The sequence below is a fragment of the Salvelinus sp. IW2-2015 genome, linkage group LG26 (assembly GCF_002910315.2).
Source record: "Salvelinus sp. IW2-2015 linkage group LG26, ASM291031v2, whole genome shotgun sequence".
In the NCBI taxonomy this organism is placed as follows: domain Eukaryota; kingdom Metazoa; phylum Chordata; class Actinopteri; order Salmoniformes; family Salmonidae; genus Salvelinus; species Salvelinus sp. IW2-2015.
The window spans coordinates 2,866,415-2,885,963 of NC_036866.1; the positions used below are offsets into that span (position 1 = coordinate 2,866,415).

At 42.8% G+C, this 19,549-nt stretch overlaps 1 protein-coding gene across 1 annotated transcript in view; it reads left to right on the top strand.

Moving 5' to 3' along the window:
- The window catches only part of LOC111952665 (prolyl 3-hydroxylase 2-like), a gene marked incomplete at its 5' end in the record, with an annotated part of 38,514 nt that overhangs the window by 17,540 nt on the left and 1,425 nt on the right, over window positions 1–19,549 (top strand). The window contains 10 exons of the mRNA XM_070435372.1: window positions 3,463–3,590; window positions 7,808–7,897; window positions 8,296–8,336; window positions 8,810–8,901; window positions 9,504–9,631; window positions 15,137–15,232; window positions 16,380–16,530; window positions 17,231–17,348; window positions 18,856–18,931; window positions 19,159–19,299. Of these exons, the coding sequence (XP_070291473.1) occupies window positions 3,463–3,590; window positions 7,808–7,897; window positions 8,296–8,336; window positions 8,810–8,901; window positions 9,504–9,631; window positions 15,137–15,232; window positions 16,380–16,530; window positions 17,231–17,348; window positions 18,856–18,931; window positions 19,159–19,299 (1,061 nt within the window). The remainder of the gene's footprint in view (window positions 1–3,462; window positions 3,591–7,807; window positions 7,898–8,295; window positions 8,337–8,809; window positions 8,902–9,503; window positions 9,632–15,136; window positions 15,233–16,379; window positions 16,531–17,230; window positions 17,349–18,855; window positions 18,932–19,158; window positions 19,300–19,549) is intronic.

A 19,549-nucleotide genomic window follows, 5' to 3' on the forward strand; every position in this document is an offset into this window, starting at 1 on the left:
ACTACCATCACTATCACCATCACCACTACCAATACTACTATCACTATCACCCTCACTATCACCATTACCACCACTATCATCACTACTATCACTATCACCCTCACTATCACCACTACCACCACTATCGCCACTATCCAATTGGCTCCTGTCCTCTCCACTGACTGAACTCCTGCCTCCAGCCCCTCCAGCCTGACATCAGTGAACGATACAGTAACGTTACACCACAGCATCATGAAATCAAAAATACTGCCTCTCCTAAAGAATTGAAATATGATTTATTGATAACATCAGGCTTTTTTCTCCAATGTGTGAGGGCAACAAATACAAACATGGGCTGGACATCAAATGAACCAATACACAGACTATCAATGAGAGAGTAGACTATCAGCGAGAGAGTAAGACTGTCAGCGAGAGAGTAGACTGTCAGCGAGGGAGTAGACTATCAGCGAGGGAGTAGACTATCAGCGAGGGAGTAGACTATCAGCGAGGGAGTAGACTATCAGCGAGGGAGTAGACTATCAGCGAGAGAGTAGACTATCAGCGAGAGAGTAGACTGTCAGCGAGNTACTCTGCCCTACTGTACCTTACTCTGCCCTACTGTACCTTACTGTACCTTACTGAACCTTACTCTGCCCTACTGCAACTCTAGACTATCAATGCGTCCAAAATGGCACCCTATTCCCTATATATTGCACTACTTTTGACCAGAGCCATTTGGACCCTGGTCTAAAGTAGTGCACTATATAGGGAATAGGGTGGCATTTGGGATATAGGTTATTACGATTACCTGAAGTTCACCTACTACCAGCATGAGTATTACCTTACTTCACCCTACTTGACCTTGCTTGCAGACAGGGTGTGGTGTTCAGACTACAGGGGTGGCCAACCCTCATCCTGGAGGGTTGCCGTGTGTACAGGCTTTTGTTGATTGACTAACACACCCACACCCGTCTTTAATTAGATAAGTATTCACCTGATGACTCACACAGAGAGCTGGGAAATGCCCGGTCACAGACATTTTTGAAAGAGCCCTCAAAGAGAGGAAATCACAAAGAGCTGTGGAGAAAGACTAGGAACTGTATTCATAAAGCTTCTCCGAGTTAGTGCTGATCTAGGATCAGTTTAGCCTTTTAGATTGGAATGAATGGACAGCACTCCTAATCTGTGATGTTTTGTGAGTACAGGCCTACACAATCAACACCCAACAGACCAGGACCACACCTCAGTAGGGAACCACACACTGTTCCACTCAAACTCATTCAGCAACATGAATCCATTATCTGGTGTCCGTATCTAAAAATGTATGCACGCATGACTGTAAGTCTCTCTGGATAAAAACTGGATAATATATGCTAAATGGCATATATTATAATAGGCATCCAGCCTTTGTCTTTATCCTAAATGGCATCCTATTCACTGTATAGTGCACTACTTTTGACCAGAGTCCATAGGGAAATAGGGTGCCTAAATAGGGAATAGGGGGCCATTTGGGACAGTCTGGYCTGATTGGGGATCAGACGTTAGAGYGAGAGAGAGATGGGTTGGCAGGACAGCACAGCATGTAGATCAGACGTTCGAGGGAGGGACGGGTTGGCAGGACAGCACAGCAGCGGAGAGAAGGAGGGAAAATACGATGTGATGAATACTTATGAGCTCATCAGATCATGTCTAATGCCCCTGCACCATATGTCTAATAAACCAAGTGGATCATGGGATTCTAGGAAAAACAGAGCTCAATGAATCATTCCCAACAGCGGCACTTACTGTGTCTTCTTCCCTATATAGTGCACTATTCCCTATATAAAGAACAGGGTACCATTTGGGACACATCTGTGTGAATACTGTGTGAATACTGTGTGAATAACGGGGGAATACCGTGTGAATACCGTGTGAATACTGTGTGAATACCGTGTAAAGCTCTGCAAGGCTCTACAGTTGATGTTACTTGGAGACTGTGGGAGATGCCGTTAACCATATAATGAGTTATTTAATAGGATCTCTATGCTGTTGACAGTGAGTCACTGTCAACGCTGAGTCTATAGCAGGCTGGACTTTCGAGGCAAAGGATAGATTTTCAGTCCGGTTTAAATGCAAAGGCCTTGTCACCCTTTGAGATCGTATGGGGTTTAAGTTTAAAGTATATGTCTAACTTTTACATGGGGGAGAGAGGTAAAGAGAGAGAGACAGATTGAGAAAAAAGAGCAATTGTGTCTTAAATGTTCCAAAAAGTGTTTTATTGTCTATTGTTGCAATGTTTCATGTCATGCCAATAAACATTTTTAAATTGTTAAAATGGAAATTGAGAGAAAGAGAGAGAATGTGCAGTCATCCATCAAGTCTCTAATCGCTTGTTAAAAAGACAAGTCTCCTCACTCAGCAGCCTCTCATTGCTCTGCGGGAAGCTGTTTCCTCAATGATCCGTGCGGTGACATTGTTGTTTTTATGGCCTGAAAGCCCCTCGCTGTTTAAGACCCGGGAACCAGGGGAACCTGAGGAGACGTGCTGACCACAGAAACACTCGCTGCCTCTGCCCCTCCAAGAAGTGGTTTCAGAGCCAAGCTGCTCTACAAGCTAGTAAAGCGCACGTGTGTGTGTGTGGGGGGGGGGTGTACAGTGTGTGTTACTAGCAAGTCACTACTCGCTGTAAAATCTTTAGATACAGCAGATATACTGCACGTCCTCCTCACACCTAGTCAGTCCCACCAGCCATCCTCCCCAGTCCCAGTTCTCTCCTAGCCTGGAGCAGCAGTGGGGGTGTGTGGGGGTGCGTGTCTGTGTTTCCACTATCTCACCCAGCCCCCGACTGCTTGTCACTGCTCTAGCGTCTTGCTCCAGTGTGCTCATGGTTCTGGAATGTTCAGCTGCTAGACTTCCAAAAGCTCCAGACACACATCTCATCCTCGGCCTAGGGGGCTTTGTTACATGTGGCTTTGTCTCTGCTGACCTGTATGAGTGGGAAAACTCTTCCTCAACAGTGCAGAATAAGTAGCAAAACTATCAATATACATTAGTGCACTCTATAGGGAACYGAATGCCATTGGGGATGCAGGCTTACAGGGTAGTTCAGGGAGGGAGTCTGAYGTGTGGTGACAGGTCCTCACACCTAATTCTATTGATCATTTTTCTCTCTCACTCTTTGTTCATCTCGCTCTCTTTCTCTCACTCCTTACCCCCTTCTTTCAATTTCAGTATTCAATTCCATTTTCAATGTTCAGCTTTATTGGCACAGTAGGAACAAGCCAGTGTCGCCAAAGCAACARAACACAGTAATATCGATATCTACCTGATAATGTGCACTTTCTCTCACTCTGTCTCCAGTCAATTTCAATATTCAATACCGTTTTCAATTCAAACAAGCTTTATCGACACAAGAACCTCACAACGTTGCCAAACAATACAACAGAACAAAACAAAACACTACTGTCTGTTTCATAATGTCTTTTTATCTCTCTGTCTCTCCAGTTAACATGGTTGAGGAGGCCTTGGAGTGTGCCCAGTCCTACCTGCTGTTCCACGAGGGGGACGAGTTTATGACAGAGAACGTGGAGTACTATCGAGAGGCTATAGGTCACGACCTCAAACCCCGGGAGGTAAGACCTTGGCTCCGTCCAAAATGGCACCCTATTCCCTATATAGTGCACTACTATTAACCAGGACTCATATGAGATATTCCTTATATAGTGCACTACTATTCCCTATATAGTGCACTACTATTAACCAGGACTCATATGAGCTATTCCTTATATAGTGCACTACTATTAACCAGGACTCATATGAGCTATTCCTTATATAGTGCACTACTATTAACGGACCTATGAGCTTTGTAACTTGGCATAATTGTGTTAATGGAATGAAATGTGTGTAGAATTTCAGAGCAGACATTTGGGACAGTATGGCATTCTACATGGGACACAGCTGTCTACATAGCAAAAGAGGTTCATTTAGGCCAGTTCAATGCATCTTACATGGACACAGTGTCTACATAGGGAACAAATTCCGTATTTAGGACAGTAGCATTCTATCATGGAACACTAGCTGCTCTACAGAGGAACAAGGTTCCATTTATGGACAGTATGATATCTACAATGGACAATCAGCTGTGTGTGGTGTTGGTGTGTGTGTGTGTGTGTGTGGTGTGTGTGTGTGTTGTGGTGTGTGTCGTGTGTGTGGTGTGTGGTGTGTGTGTGTGTTGTGTGTGTGTGGTAGTGTGTGTGTGGTGTGTGTGTGTGTGTTGTGGTGTGTGTGTGTGTGTGGTGTGCGGACTAACTTGTGCAGCTAATGACTGGTCACTACTAGTGTGTTTGTTTTCCGCAAACCTTCATTCCATATCAATTTCAATTCAATTTAAGGGGCTTTATTGGCATGGAAAACATATGTTTACATTGCCAGAGCAAGTGAAGTAGATGATAAARAAAAGTAAAATAAWCAARAKKWWWWWWWTTATATTAAAKATTACACTCACAAGTTCCAGAACAATAAAAACATTTCAAATGTTATATTATGTCTATATACAGTGTTGTAACGATGTGCAAATAGTTAAAGTACAAAAGGGAAAATAAATCAACATAAATATGGGTTGTATTTACAATGGTGTTTGTTCTTCACTGGTTTCCCTTTTCTTGTGGCAACAGGTCACACATCTTGCTGTTGTGATGGCGCACTGTGGTATTTCACACAATAGATATGGGAGTTTATCAAAATTGGGTTTGTTTTCGAATTCTTTGTGGGTCTGTGTAATCTGAGGGAAATATCTGTCTCTAATATGGTCATACATTTGGCAGGAGGTTAGGAAGTGCAGCTCAGTTTCCACCTCATTTTGTGGGCAGTGTGCACATAGCCTTTCTTCTCTTGAGGGCCAGATCTGCCTACGGCAGCCTTTCTCAATAGCAAGGCTATGCTCACTGAGTCTGTACATAGTCAAAGCTTTTCTTAAGTTTGGGTCAGTCACAGTGGGCAGGTATTCTGCCCCTGTGTACTCTCTGTTTAGGGCCAAATAACATTCTAGTTTGCTCAGTTTTTTGTTGTTAATTCTTTCCAATGTGTCAAGTAATGATCTTTTTGTTTTCTCATGACTTGGTTGGATCTAATTGTGTTGCTGTCCTGGGGCTCTGTGGAGTCTGTTTGTGTTTGTGAACAGAGCCCCAGGACCAGCTTGCTTAGCGGACTCTTCTCCAGGTTCATCTCTCTGTAGGTGATGGCTTTGTTATGGAAGGTTTGGGAATTGCTTCCTTTTTAGGTGGTTGTAGAATTTAACAGCTCTTTTCTGGATTTTGATAATTACCGGGTATCGGCCTAATTCTGCCTTGCATGCATTATTTGGTGTTTTACGTTGTACACAGAGGATATTTTTGCAGAATTCTGCATGCAGTCTCAATTTGGTGTTTGTCCCATTTTGTGAATTCTTGGTTGGTGATCGGACCCCAGACCTCACAACCATAAAGGGCAATGGGTTCTATAACTCATTCAAGTATTTTTAGCCAGATCCTAATTGGTATGTCAAATTTGATGTTCCTTTTGATGGCATAGAAGGCCCTTCTTGCCTTGTCTCTCAGATCGTTCACAGCTTTGTTGAAGTTAKCTGTGGCGCTGATGTTTAGACCAAGGTATGTATAGTTTTTTGTGTYCTCTAGCGCAACGGTGTCTAGATGGAATTTTGTATTTTGTGGTCCTGGCGACTGGACCTTTTTTGGAACACCATTATTTTGGTCTTACTGAGATTTACTGTCAGGGCCCAGGTCTGGCAGAATCTGTGCAGAAGATCTAGGTGCTGCTGTAGGMCCTCCTTGGTTGGTGACAGAAGCACCAGATCATCAGTAGACATTTGACTTCAGATTCTAGTAGGGTGAGGCCGGGTGCTGCAGACTGGTCTAGGTCTAGCTTCATTTTGTACTCTTTTCGTGCCTTATTATTTTATACATACAGAGGGTACTGTATTTGAATTACCTCTGAACAGCGGGAGGCAGCTTCAAAGGCCTCTGCATTTGGTTGGGGTAGCCGGTTTGATTCTCCTGCCATTGTTGGGCTAAAGGMCTTTGACACCTCTCACTTGACACGTCAGTGCTAATTGAAGATGTATCTCTTTGTCCTAGCAAGCTTGGTAGCCTAACTTAGCATTCAGTCCTTATAAAGTCAAATCTATCGTTGTAATGTATTTTTATTCTTGGCTTTTGAAAGTAAAAAATAGCTTCAGACTAAACATTCCTCACTCAGTTCCAGGTTGGATGGTGTTTTCAGTTTGTTTGCCAGAGCATTTGCTGTATAGCTTGGGCCTTCCAGGTAATTCTGTAATTCTGTCCAAAATCAGGTTGTAGGTTTGGAGTTTTGATTTGAAGTGAAGGTTATGTTGTGGAGGGTAGCATCCTGTATGTGTCCCTGCCAAAAAAATACACGTTTATCTAACTCTAAATCTATCTTTTTTTAAGAACATGCTGAAAAATGCAGGAGCTCATCTGCTCATCTGCTCATGACCTCTCTCTCTCTCACCGTCCCTCTCTCTTTCTCTCCCTTGCTGTCTCTCTGTCTCGCTCTCACGTCCCTCTCTCTCTCTCCCTTGCTGTCTCTCTGTCTCGCTCTCGCCGTCCCCTCTTTCTCTCTCTCCCTTGCTGTCTCTCTCTGTCCCTCGTGCTCTCTCTCTCTGCGCCTCCCGCGTCCCTTCTCTCTCTCTTGCTGTCTCTCTTGTCCTCTCTCTCTCTCCTCTCTCTTCTGCTGTCTCTCTCTCTCTCTCTCTCTCTCCTCTACTCGCTCTCCCCTCTGCTCTCTCTCTCCTCTCTCCCTCCTTTCTCCCTCTCTCATACTCTCTCCCTCTCTCGGTCTCTCTCTGTCTCTGTCTCTCTCTCTGTGCTCTCTTGTCGTCTTTCTTCCCGCTTCTCCCTCTCGCTCTCTCTCTCTCTCTCCTCTTTTCTCTCTCCTGCTCTCTCCCTCCTCTCTCTTTCTTCTTTTTCTGTCCTCATCTCTACCGCTTTCACCCTCTCTCCATCTCCTCTCTCTCTCCTCCCCCCCCTTCTCCCTCTCCTGCTCTCCCTCTCTCTCTCTCTCTTTCTCCCTCTCCTGCTCTCTCTCTCTCTCTCTCTCTCTCTGAGGACTCGGGGACCTCATTTACTCAGTATAGAGCAGTAGAGAGCTGTGGTCTGCCTCACTGCCAAATAGACCTTTCAGCAACAGGGAGTAGGGGGAAATCATGTCCCAATMRCCACAGAAACAATTTAGGAGCTGTTTGCATTACGGGTGAAAAGAGGATTTTTCTGGCAACCACAAACGCTACTGGCTGCTCGGGTTTCATAACAAAGCGTCACTCCTTTTCGTCTATTGCAGATCTTCGCCCATTCTTTCCCTCATTCTCCCTCTCCTCCTCTCCTCTCCTCTCCTACTCTCCTCTCCTACTCCCAGCTACTATAATGTAAGTCCAAGACAAGCCTTTTTTATCGGGTCAGGTCCATGCTTAAGAGGCGTTAGGCTGCGTTCCAGCCGCTCCAGTCACAGCAGTCCTCCGTTAAGGCCCTGCCAGGAAGAACTAGTAAAAAGCTCATCTGTGAAATGCTGAGAGGGCAATATAGCACAGCCCATTGGGTCCATCACTGAGGAGAGGATGGTACCCCCCACTGGGTCAGGCCTGTAGGATGCTTGGCAGCTGAAAAGGAAGYGGTGTTAGGGTAGGGATGTAGGTACAGTGCTATAGCACTACAGATGTGTAGTGGTTAGGGACATGGTCTTCCTAAACGTTATGCTTCAAGGAAGATTCAGTAGCTAGGTGATGCACTAAGTCAAAATGGATTGTACCTGTGGAGATTAACAGTATGTGTGTCTCCAGAAGGCTGAGTGGTACCTGCGGCGCCATGAGCAGGAGCTGGAGCTACTGATGATCGGCAGTGAGAACATGCACGTGGAGCTTACAGAGGGGGTGAGCAGTACGCTGACGACCAATGGCAACGTAGCCTATTATTGGAACTCTTTGGGCTATCTGTAAAACTTGTGAATGGCTTTCCTGACTTATGAAAGAGCTTGGGCCATATGAAGCGTCTCAGATTAGGAGCGCTGATTTAGGATCAGTTTTTGCTTTTTAGATTACAAAATMAATAAGATAGCATGGATGGAGGAGGACCTGATCCTAGATCAGCGCTCCTACTCTGAGACACTTGATTCATAGTGTGCAGCACAGTAACAGGTGCCTGGTAGTTACACCATTACTCTCTCAGCACACAGCACCACCTGGTGGCCATGATGGATAACCATTGGTGTTTGTGCTGCATCATTTCCATGTTGTGGACATTTTCTGATCTGTCAATGTTTTACTTGTAGCATTACTGGACCAGCACAGGAGGCAGAGAGGATTCCAACAGGTGAGCAAGCTCTGAAATATCCCCATGGAAATGTTCAATAGTTATATTTAAAAAAAATTGTATAGCTTACAAAGATATGATGCGTTTTACAGACCACTAGTAAAACCAGGCTGTATCACATCAGGCCGTGATTGGGAGTCCCATAGGGRGGCGCACAATTGGCCCAGCGTCGTCCGGGTTTGGCCAGGGTAGGCCGTCATTGTAAATAAGAATTTCTTCTTAACTGACTTGCCTAGTTAAATAAAGGTTAAGTAAAGAATCTATCTATCTGAATACTTCAATATGTGGTACTTTGAACTGCAATTCTTTGTCTTGTATAAGATCGCACTGACATCTACTGCAGTCTCGTAGTTACTCCCATGTAAAAGACCTGGACGAGAGGCAAATAAAGGTGTATTTCAGCTGTATTGATGGTCTCCACCTTATTTAAATGAACTTGATGTCCTGACCATACTCTGTTCTTCCCCCTTCAGGATCCCTTCTGGTACTGATGGATGGATGGAGTACGTGCCCATCTCAGAGAAGAAGAACTTCACCCTGGCCCCGCCACAGGAGCTCAGAGAAGGTACGACCACATACTCTGTTCTCTTCACAACTGCTCAAATGTAATGGAATTATTCAGTTAGAGTTGACAAAGACATAAGAACAAAAGGTAATGTCTCAAAATGTTACCATTTGGTAAACTCAGGCCCCCTTTCCAGCGTTGGGGAACATCCTCTTGTTGACGTAGAGAACATTTAGCAGGTTAAAAGATTATTTCCTGCAATTCTACACATTTTGTCATGGGGTGCAGGGAACATTTTGCTGTTTTTAAGCTCATTTTCTCTGTGTATTCATGTGATATTTGAGTGACTCGAACATTACAACAAAATCTATGGACTTAAAAACCTAGCTAAAAAACTTTTCTGACATGGGCTAGTTGATCTGGACATGTCTGACAAGTTATAAATAGCTCTGTAAGGTATGCAATGACTGACATGACAAGAGGAAAACTCATTATTCACTACCCAGTTTCAAAATGGCAACCTTTGTATTGTACTATTGCAAGAGTAAGTTGAAAGCCGGACTGGGTTCTTTTTTTGTGGGGGGCCACAGTTTGGGAACCACCGCCATTGAGGGGTTAACACGTTTCCTGATCCTCTGTGCTGGTCTGTGTGTGTTCTGTAGGAGGGCCCCTGGTTTATGACAGTGTGCAGCTGATCCAGAACTCACAGGCTCTGAACGGAACTCAGAGGGTTCTCCTGGATGATGTCATGTCTGTGGAGGAGTGCGCCGAGCTCAAAAACCTGGCCCATGTAAGAGAATTGATATTAAACATATATTAACGGCAGTCGATTTTCTGTATTTTATAATATTTACACTGGGAACTGTATCGACGTATACACTGTGTGTACACGGTGACTGGGTTCATCAGGAAGTGTATAGAGGATGTTGTWCCTACTGTGTCGATTACAACTTATCCAAACCAAAAACAGTTGATAGATGGCAGTATTCACACAAAATTGAAAGCGCGAACCACCGCATTTAACCAAAAATCRAATTTTATTGGTCACATACACATGGTTAGCAGATGTTATTGCGAGTGTAGCGAAATGCTTAACCACGGCAAGATGACTGGGAATARGTGTACAAACAGACCAGCTTTGTKCATACTGTCTATACACACCATTCACATACATACACTACATGACCAAAGTATTTGGACACCTGCTCGTCGAACATCTCATTCCAAAATCATGGGCATTAATATGGAGTTGGTCCACCCTTTGCTGCMATAACAGCGTCCACTCTTCTGGGAAGGCTTTCRACTAGATGTTGGAACATTGCTYCGGGCGAGCCACGAGCATTAGTGAGGTCGGGCAACTGATGTTGGYCGATTAGGCCTGTCTCGCAMTTGGCGTTCTAATTCATCCCAAAGGTGTTCGATGGGGTTGAGGTCAGGGCTCTGTGCAGGCCAGTCAAGTTCTTCCATGCTCGACAAACCATTTCTGTATAGACCTCGCTTTGTGCACGGGGCATTGTCATGCTGAAACAGGAAAGGGCCTTCCCCAAGCTTTTGCCACAAAGTTGGAAGCACAGAATCGTCTAAAATGTKATTGTATGCTGTAGTGTTAAGATTTCCCTTCACTGGAACCATGAAAAACAACCCTAGAKCATTATTCCTCCTCCACCAAACTTWACAGTTGGCACTACGCATTSGGGCAGGTAGCGTTTTCCTGGCATCRGCCAAACCCATATTRGTCCGTRGGACTGCCAGATGGTGAAGCGTGATTCATCACTCCAGAGTCCAATGGCAGCGAGCTTTAAACCACTCCAGCCGACGCTMGATCTTAGGCTTGTTTGAGACTGCTCGGCCATGGAAACCCATCACATCTCATGAAACTCCTGACTAACATTTATTGTGCTGGCGTTGCTTCTATAGGCAGTTTGGAACTCGGTAGTGAATGTTGCAACACGCTTCAGCACTCAGCGGTCCCGTTCGGTGAGCTTGTGTGGCCAACCACTTCCTGGCTGAGCCGTTGTTGCTCCTAGACATTCACATTTCACAATAACAGCACWTTACAGTTGACCTGGGCAGCTCTAGCAGGGCAGAAATTTGACGAACTGACTTGTTGGAAAGGTGGCATCCTATGATGGGGCCACGTTGAAATTCACTGAGCTCTTCGATAAGGCCATTCTACTGCCAATGTTTGTCTATAGAGATTGCATGGCTGTGTGCTCAATTTTATACACCAGTAAGCAACGGGTGTGGCTGAAATAGCTGAACCCACTAATTTGAAGGGGTGTCCACACACTTTTGTATAATGTATATATTTATATTCTGGACTCTGTTCAGGAAGTTAAATTCTTGCAATTCTATCCATTTTGCCATGGGGTTTTGTATTGTGTATTTAAATACTGTATTCTCATCATAGTTCATTCCATTATTTATTCTACTGCACATTACAATTTAGTTGTCTGTTTATACACACCGCATATTTATTTATATACTGGTTTCTTGACATAGCTCACTATAATATAATCTACTGTTCTTAATATATCTGGTGGAAATTCATCCGGTGTACTTACAGTGCCCTCTGTATTTATTGTGACAGTGAAGCATTTGTTCCTCTTTTGGCTCTATACCTCAAAAGTTTGGATTTGAAATCAAACAATGACTATAAAGTTAAAATGCACGATGTCAATTTCATCCATATCGGGTGAACCGTTTAGAAATTACAGCACTTTTTGTACACAGTCCCCCCATTTTAGGGGAGCAAAAGTATTGGGACAAATTCACTTGTGAATATGTTTCTAAACACATCTACATGAATGTGGATGCTATCATGATTACGGATAATCCTGAATGAATTGTGAATAATGATGGTGAGAAAGTTACAGACACCAAATATATACCCCCAAGACATGCTAACTTCTCACCATTACAATAACAGGYGAGGTTAGCATTTTATATCATACCCCCAAGACATGCTAACCCCTCACCATTACAATAACAGGGGAGGTTAGCATTTTATATCATACCCCCAAGACATGCTAACCTCTCACCATTACAATAACAGGGGAGGTTAGCAATTTATATCATACCCCCAAGACATGCTAACCTCTCACCATTACAATAACAGGGGAGGTTAGTATTTTATATCATACCCCCAAGACATGCTAACCTCTCACCATTACAATAACAGGGGAGGTTAGCATGTACGTATACAGTGCATTCAGAAAGTATTCAAACCCCTTGACTGTTTCCACGTTTTGTTACGTTCCAGCCTTATTCTAAAATTGATTCAAAATATGAAATATTCACACACAATACCCCGTTTTGACAAAGCTAAACTGGTTTTTAGAAATGTTTGCAAATTTATACAAATTAAAAACAGAAATACCTTATTTACATAAGTATTCAGACCCTTTGCTATGAGACTTTAAATTGAGGTCAGGTGCATCCTGTTTCCATTGATCATCCTTGATGTTTCTACAACTTGATTMGAGTCCACCTGTGGTAAATTCAATTGATTGGACATCATTTGGAAAGGCACACACTTGTCTATCTATATAAGGTRCCACAGTTGACAYTGCATATCAGAGCAAAAATCAAGCCATGAGGTCAAAAGAATTGTCCGTAGAGCTCCGAGACAGGATTGTGTCGAGGCACAGATCTGTGTAAGGGTATCAAAAAAATGTCTGCAGGATTGAAGGTTCCCAAGAACACAGTGGCCTCCATCATTCTTACATGGAAGAACTTTGGAACCACCAAGACTCTTCAAGATTCTCTGGTCTGATGATACCAAGATTGAACTCTTTGGCCTGAATGCCAAGCGTCACGTCTGGAGGGAAAAACCTGGCACCATCCCTATGGTGAAGCATGGTGGTGGCAGCATCATGCTGTAGGGATGTTTTTCAGCGGCAGGGACTGGGAGACTAGTCAGAATCGTGGCAAAATGAACGGAGCAAAGTACAGAGAGTGGCTCTGGGGCAAGTCTCTGAATGTCCTTGAGTGGCCCAGCGAGAGTCCGGACTTGAACCCGATCGAACATCTCTGGAGAGACCGGAAAATAGCTGTGCAGCAACGCTCCCCATCCAACCTGACAGAGCTTGAGAGGATCTGCAGAGAAGAATAGGAGAAACTCCCCAAATACATGTGTGCCAAGCTTATAGCGTCATACCCAAGAAGACTTGAGGCTGTAATCGCTGCCAAAGGTGCTTCAACAAAGTACTGAGTAAAGAGTCTGAATACTTACAGTTGAAGTCGGAAGTTTACATACACCTTAGCCAAAWACATTTAAACTKAGTTTTTCACAATTCCTGACATTTAATCCTAGTATAAATTCCCTGTCTTAGGTCAGTTAGGATCACCACTTTATTTTAAGAATGTGAAATGTCAAAATAATAGTAGAGAGAATTATTTCTTTCAGCTTTTACTTTTATTTCTTTCATCACATTCCCAGTAAGTCAGAAGTTTACATACACTCAATTAGTATTTGATAGCATTGCCTTTAAATTAATTAACTTGGGTCAAACGTTTCGGGTAGCCTTCAACAAGCTTCCCACAATAAGTTGGGTGAATTTTGGCCCATTCCTCCTGACCGAGCTGGTGTAACTGAGTTAGGTGTGTAGGCCTCCTTGCTCGCACACGCTTTTTCAGTTCTGCCCAGAAATGTTCTATAGGATTGAGGTCAGGGCTTTGTGATGGCCACTCCAACACCTTGACGTTGTTGTCCTGAAGCCATTTTGCCACAACTTTGTAAGTATGCTTGGGGTCGTTGTCCATTTGGAAGACCCATTTGCGACCACGCTTTAACTTCCTGACTGATGTCTTGAGATGTTGCTTCAATATATCCACATAATTTTCCTCCCTTATGATGCCATCTATTTTGTGAAGTGCACCAGTCCCTCCTGCAGCAAAGCACCCCCACAACATGATGCTGCCACCCCCGTGCTTCACGGTTGGGATGGTGTTCTTTGGCTTGCAAGCCTCACCCTTTTTCCTCCAAACATAACAACGGTCGTTATGGCCAAACAGTTCTATTTTTGTTTCATCAAACCAGAGGACATTTCTCCAAAAAGTATGATCTTTGTTCCCATGTGCAGTGGCAAACCGTAGTCTGGCTTTTTTATGGTGGTTTTGGAGCAGTGGCTTCTTCCTTGCAGAGCGGCCTTTCAGGTTATGTCGATATAGGACTCGTTTTACTGGGGATATAGATACTTTTGTACCTGTTTCCTCCAGCATCTTCACAAGGTCCTTTGCTGTTGTTCTGSGATTGATTTGCACTTTTCCCATCAGAGTACGTTCATCTCTAGGAGACAGAACGCCTCTCCTTCCTGAGCGGTATGATGGCTGCGTGGTCCCATGGTGTTCATACTTGCGTACTATTGTTTGTAGAGATGAACGTGGTACCTTCAGGCGTTTGGAAATTGCTCTCAAGGATGAACCAGACTTGTGGAGGTCTACACTTTATTTTCTGAGGTCTTAGCTGATTTATTTTGATTTTCCCATGACGTCAAGCAAAGAGGCACTGAGTTTGAAGGTAGGCCTTGAACTACATCCACAGGGACACCTCCAATTGACTCAAATGATGTCAATTTGCCTATCAGAAGCTTCTAAAGCCATGACATKATTTTCTGGAATTTTCCAAGCTGTTTAAAGGCACAGTCAATTTAGTGTATGTAAACTTCTGACCCACTGGAATTGTGATACAATGAATTATAAGTGAAATAGTCTGTAAACAATTGTTGGAAAAATGACTTGTGTCATGCACAAAGTAGATGTCCTAACCAACTTGCCAAAACTATAGTTTGTTAAAACAAGAAATTTGTGGATTGGTTGAAAAACGAGTTTTAATGACTCCAACCTAAGTGTATGTTAACTTCCGTCTTCAACTGTATGTAAATTAGGTATTTCAGTTTTTTCTTTTTTATAAATTTGTCAAAAATTCWAAAACCTGTTTTTGCTTAGTCATTATGGGGTATTGTGTGTACATTGATGATGTTCAAGGGGTCTGAATTATTTCCAAAGGATTACTGTTACAGTGCTATTTATTTGAACTGTATTCATGCCTATATTTCAATATTTCTTTCTTTAAATGTTGTATTATTTGTGTACTTGTTTGATGTTGTATTGCATTGTTAGGAGCTAGTAACATAAGCATGTCGCTGCTCCCGCTATAACACCTGCTTAACTGGGTACACCGATAAACTTTGATTTGATTTGTGTTTTAACATGTTTACATTTTGCATTGTCATTGACACATTATCATTGTCATGAGTGCAGGGGTTTATGCGTCTCTGTGTTTGGTCCACAGACTGTCACTATGGCAGGAGATGGATACAGAGGGAAGATGTCTCCTCACACACCCAACGAGAGGTTTGAGGGAGCCACTGTGCTAAAAGCACTGCAGGTAAGCAAGCGTCTGTACAGAGAGACACATTGCAGGAGATAAGACGAGCCTCCGTTTGAAACCAGATAGTAATGATTACAGTATGAACACTTACTTAACACTTCATTTGTATTGCCCTTTTGATATAATATTCTCTAAGTAACAGTCTTTTCTTGACGTTATCAAAAGTCACTCTTTCAGTACCTTAGTAGGCAACTAGAGAACATTTTCAGTTGCTTATCAGACAACATGTTGAAGTGAATGTTTATACCATGTTTCTACTGTGTTTTACCATGTTTCTACCATGTTTCTACTGTGGTTCTACCCTGTTTCTACTGTGGTTCTACCATGTTTTTACTGTGGTTCTACCATGTTTCACCATATTTAACTGTGTCTTACCATGTTTTTACTGTTCTATGTTTCTACTGTGGTTTTACCATGTTTCTACTGTTGTTCTACCATGTTTCGATGGTGGTTCTACCATGTTTCTACTGTGGTTCTACCATGTTTCTACTGTGTTTTTACCATGTTTCTACTGTTGTTCTACCATGTTTCGATGGTGGTTANTGTGGTTCTACCATGTTTCTACTGTGTTTTTACCATGTTTCTACTGTTGTTCTACCATGTTTCGATGGTGGTTATACCATGTTTCTACTGTGGTTATACCATGTTTCTACTGTGGTTCTACCATGTTTCTACTGTGGTTTTACCATGTTTCTACTGTGGTTCTACCATGTTTCTACTGTGGTTCTTCCACGTTTCTACTGTTGTTCTACCATGTTTCGATGGTGGTTCTACCATGTTTCTACGGTGGTTCTACCATGTTTCTACTGTGGTTCTACCACGTTTCTACTGTGTTTTACCATGTTTTTACTGTTCTACCATGTTTTTACTGTGGTTCTACCATGTTTCTACTGTGTTTTACCATGATTTAACTGTGTCTTACCATGTTTTTACTGTTCTACTATGTTTCTACTGTGGTTCTACCATGTTTCTACTGTGGTTCTACCATGTTTCTACCGTGTTTCTACTGTGGTTCTACCATGTTTCTACTGTGTTTTACCATGTTTTTACTTTTCTACTGTGGTTCTACCATGTTTCTACTGTTTCTACCATCTTTCTACTGTGTTTTGTTTCTACAATGTTGTTACTGTGTTTTTACCTTCAGTACGGCTATGAGGGCCGTGTCCCTCTGAAGAGCGCTCGTCTGTTCTATGACGTCAGCGAGAGGGCCAGGCGCATCATCGAGTCTTACTTCCTGCTCAACTCAACACTTCACTTCTCCTACACACACCTGGTGTGCCGTACCGCCATCACAGGTGAGCCAATTTCCCAGTGACCATGTCTTGTCCTAGAGGGCTTGTTCGACATTGCAGGCATATGTTAAATGACTGATCTACAAATCACCTTCCATCATACATACTTATTTTATTATTTATAGATCAGTCACAATTTACCAATGGTTGCGTTCCATGTCATCGACGGTGCTGTCGAGCATCAGATGGCTGTATCATTTGATATAGCTGATATGTTAAATACCAATCCAGGCGTTGTAGGATCTGGCACGCGTCTGCAATGTAGTCGGGCAGGAACTTGACCCTTATCAACCTTTCCTTATAGTGTCATATAACTTTGAACATCATGTGAATTTGAGCATGTTGGTTCAGTCAAATTTTGTTTGTTTGCCTCTGTGTAGGTTAAGTAAACTTAGTCTGTTTTGTACTGTTTTGGGGTTAATAAAGTTGATCTCTGTTTGGTGTTAATAAAGTTGATCTCTGTTTGGTGTTNAAAGTTGATCTCTGTTTGGTGTTAATAAAGTTGATCTCTGTTTGGTGTTAATAAAGTTGATCTCTGTTTGGTGTTAATAAAGTTGATCTCTGTTTTGTTTGGTGTTAATAAAGTTGATCTCTGTTTGGTGTTAATAAAGTTAATCTCTGTTTGGTTCTGTTTGGTGTTAATAAAGTTAATCTCTGTTTGGTTCTGTTTGGTGTTAATAAAGTTGATCTCTGTTTGGTTCAGGGCAACAGGACCATAGAAATGACCTGAGCCATCCCATCCACGCTGACAACTGTCTGTTAGACCCAGAGGCCAACGAGTGCTGGAAAGAACCACCAGCCTATACCTACAGAGACTACAGGTTAGAGCTTATACCTTAAGCAATAAGGCCCGAGGYGGTGTGGTATATGGCCAATATACCACGTCTAAGGGCTGTTCTTAGGTATACCGCGTTGCGTCGTGCGTGGATACAGCCCTTAGCCGTAGTATATTGGCCATGTATCACAAAACCCTGAGGTGCCTTATTGCTATTATAAACTGGTTACCAACGTAATTAGAGCAGTAAAAATAAATGTTTTGTCATACCCATGGTATACCGTCTGATATACCACGGCTTTCAGCCAATCAGCATTCAGGGCTCGAACCACCCAGTTTATAATGCATCTTAGGGTTGAAGCTTAGGTCTGGTCCAAGGCTAAGCTGCTTCCTAACTACACTGAACAAAAATTGAAACGCAACATGCAACAATTTCAGATTTTACTGAGTTACAGTTCATATAAGGAAATCAGTCTAATTGAAATAAATTCATTAGGCTCTAATCTATGGTAATCTACAGATATGTATCTGTTGGTCACAAATAAAATAAAAAATAAAAGGTAGGGGCGTGAATCAGAAAAGTAGTCAGTATCTGAAGAGACCACCATTTGCCTCATGCAGTGCGACACATCTCCTTCGTGTATGGTTTGATCAGGCTGTTGACTGTGGCCTGTGGAATGTTGTCCCACTCCTCTTCAATGGCTGTGTGAAGTTGCTGGATATTGGTGCGAACTGGAAAATGCTGTTGTATACGTTGATCCAGAGCATCCCAAACATGCTCTACGGGTGACATGTCTGGTGAGTATGCAGGCCATGGAAGAACTGGGACATTTTCAGCTTCCAGGAATAGTGTACAGATCCTTGCGACATGGGGCTGTGTATTATCATGTTGAAACATGAGGTGATGGCGGCGGATGAATGACACGACAATGGGCCTCAGGATCTCGTCATGGTATCTCTGTGCATTCAAATTGCCATCAATAAAATGCAATTGTGTTAGTTGTCTGTAGCTTATGCCTGCCCAAACCATATCCCCGCCACCAACATGGACCACTCTGTTCCCAATGTTGACATCACCAAACTGCTCGCCCACATGACGCCATAKATTTTTGAGAAATAAGCATTTAATATTTTTTTGCATTGTGTTGTGACAAAACTGCACATTTTAGATTGTCTTTTTATTTCCCCCAGCACAAGGTCCACCTGTGTAATGATCATGCTGTTTAATTAGCTTCTTGATATGCCACACCTGTCAGGTGGATGGATTATCTTGGCAAAGGTGAAATGCTCGCTGACAGGGATGTAAAAACAAAATTGTGCACAACATTTGAGAGAAATAAGCTTTTTGTATATATGCAACATTTCGTGCATCTTTTATTTCAGCTCATGAAACATGGGACCAACACTTTACATGTAACATTTATATTTTTACTACTTGTATTTTTACTACTACTAATCTACTCGTGCTACCAATGGCACCGTACTATACCATTACCTAGTGTTCAATAAGCATGGCTATTATACATTTCCAATGGTTTTCATTGTGTTCTCAGTGCTCTGTTGTACCTGAATGGAGACTTTGAGGGCGGGGAGTTCATCTTCACAGAAATGGATGCCAAAACAGTCACAGTGAGTCCTCTCCCGAGAACGGACACTTTTTGTTGTCTGTATTTCCTGACATTTTTATTAGTCTTACTATCTTACCCTTTCTTTGTACTTTCTTTGTACTTTTTCATGGCAAGTTTCTGTCATTTGGAACTTAGTGTAGATAAAGCTGTAGCTTTCCACATCCACTGTGATCCCATTTCATAACGACAGTCAGTACTGACCATGGTCTCCCCCTCCTCCTCCCCCAGGCTCAGGTGAAGCCAAAGTGTGGTCGTATGGTGGGCTTCTCGTCTGGAGGGGAGAACCCCCATGGGGTGAGGGCCGTCACCAGGGGGCAGAGGTGTGCCGTGGCCCTGTGGTTCACCTTGGACCCCCTCTTCAGAGAACTGGTAAACTGTCATGATGACCCCATCTATCATAATATCTTCCATAGTGACACATATAGAGGATAGTACATCATGTATATTATTGCTTTTTATTTAGGAGTATGTTTATTGGTATTTATTTAGGAAGATGTTTATTGGTATTTATTTAGGAAGATGTTTATTGGTATTTGTTTAGGAAGATGTTTATTGGTATTTGTTTAGGAAGATGTTTGTATCATAATACATTGTTCCTATTTCTTCTCCCCTCCCCCCT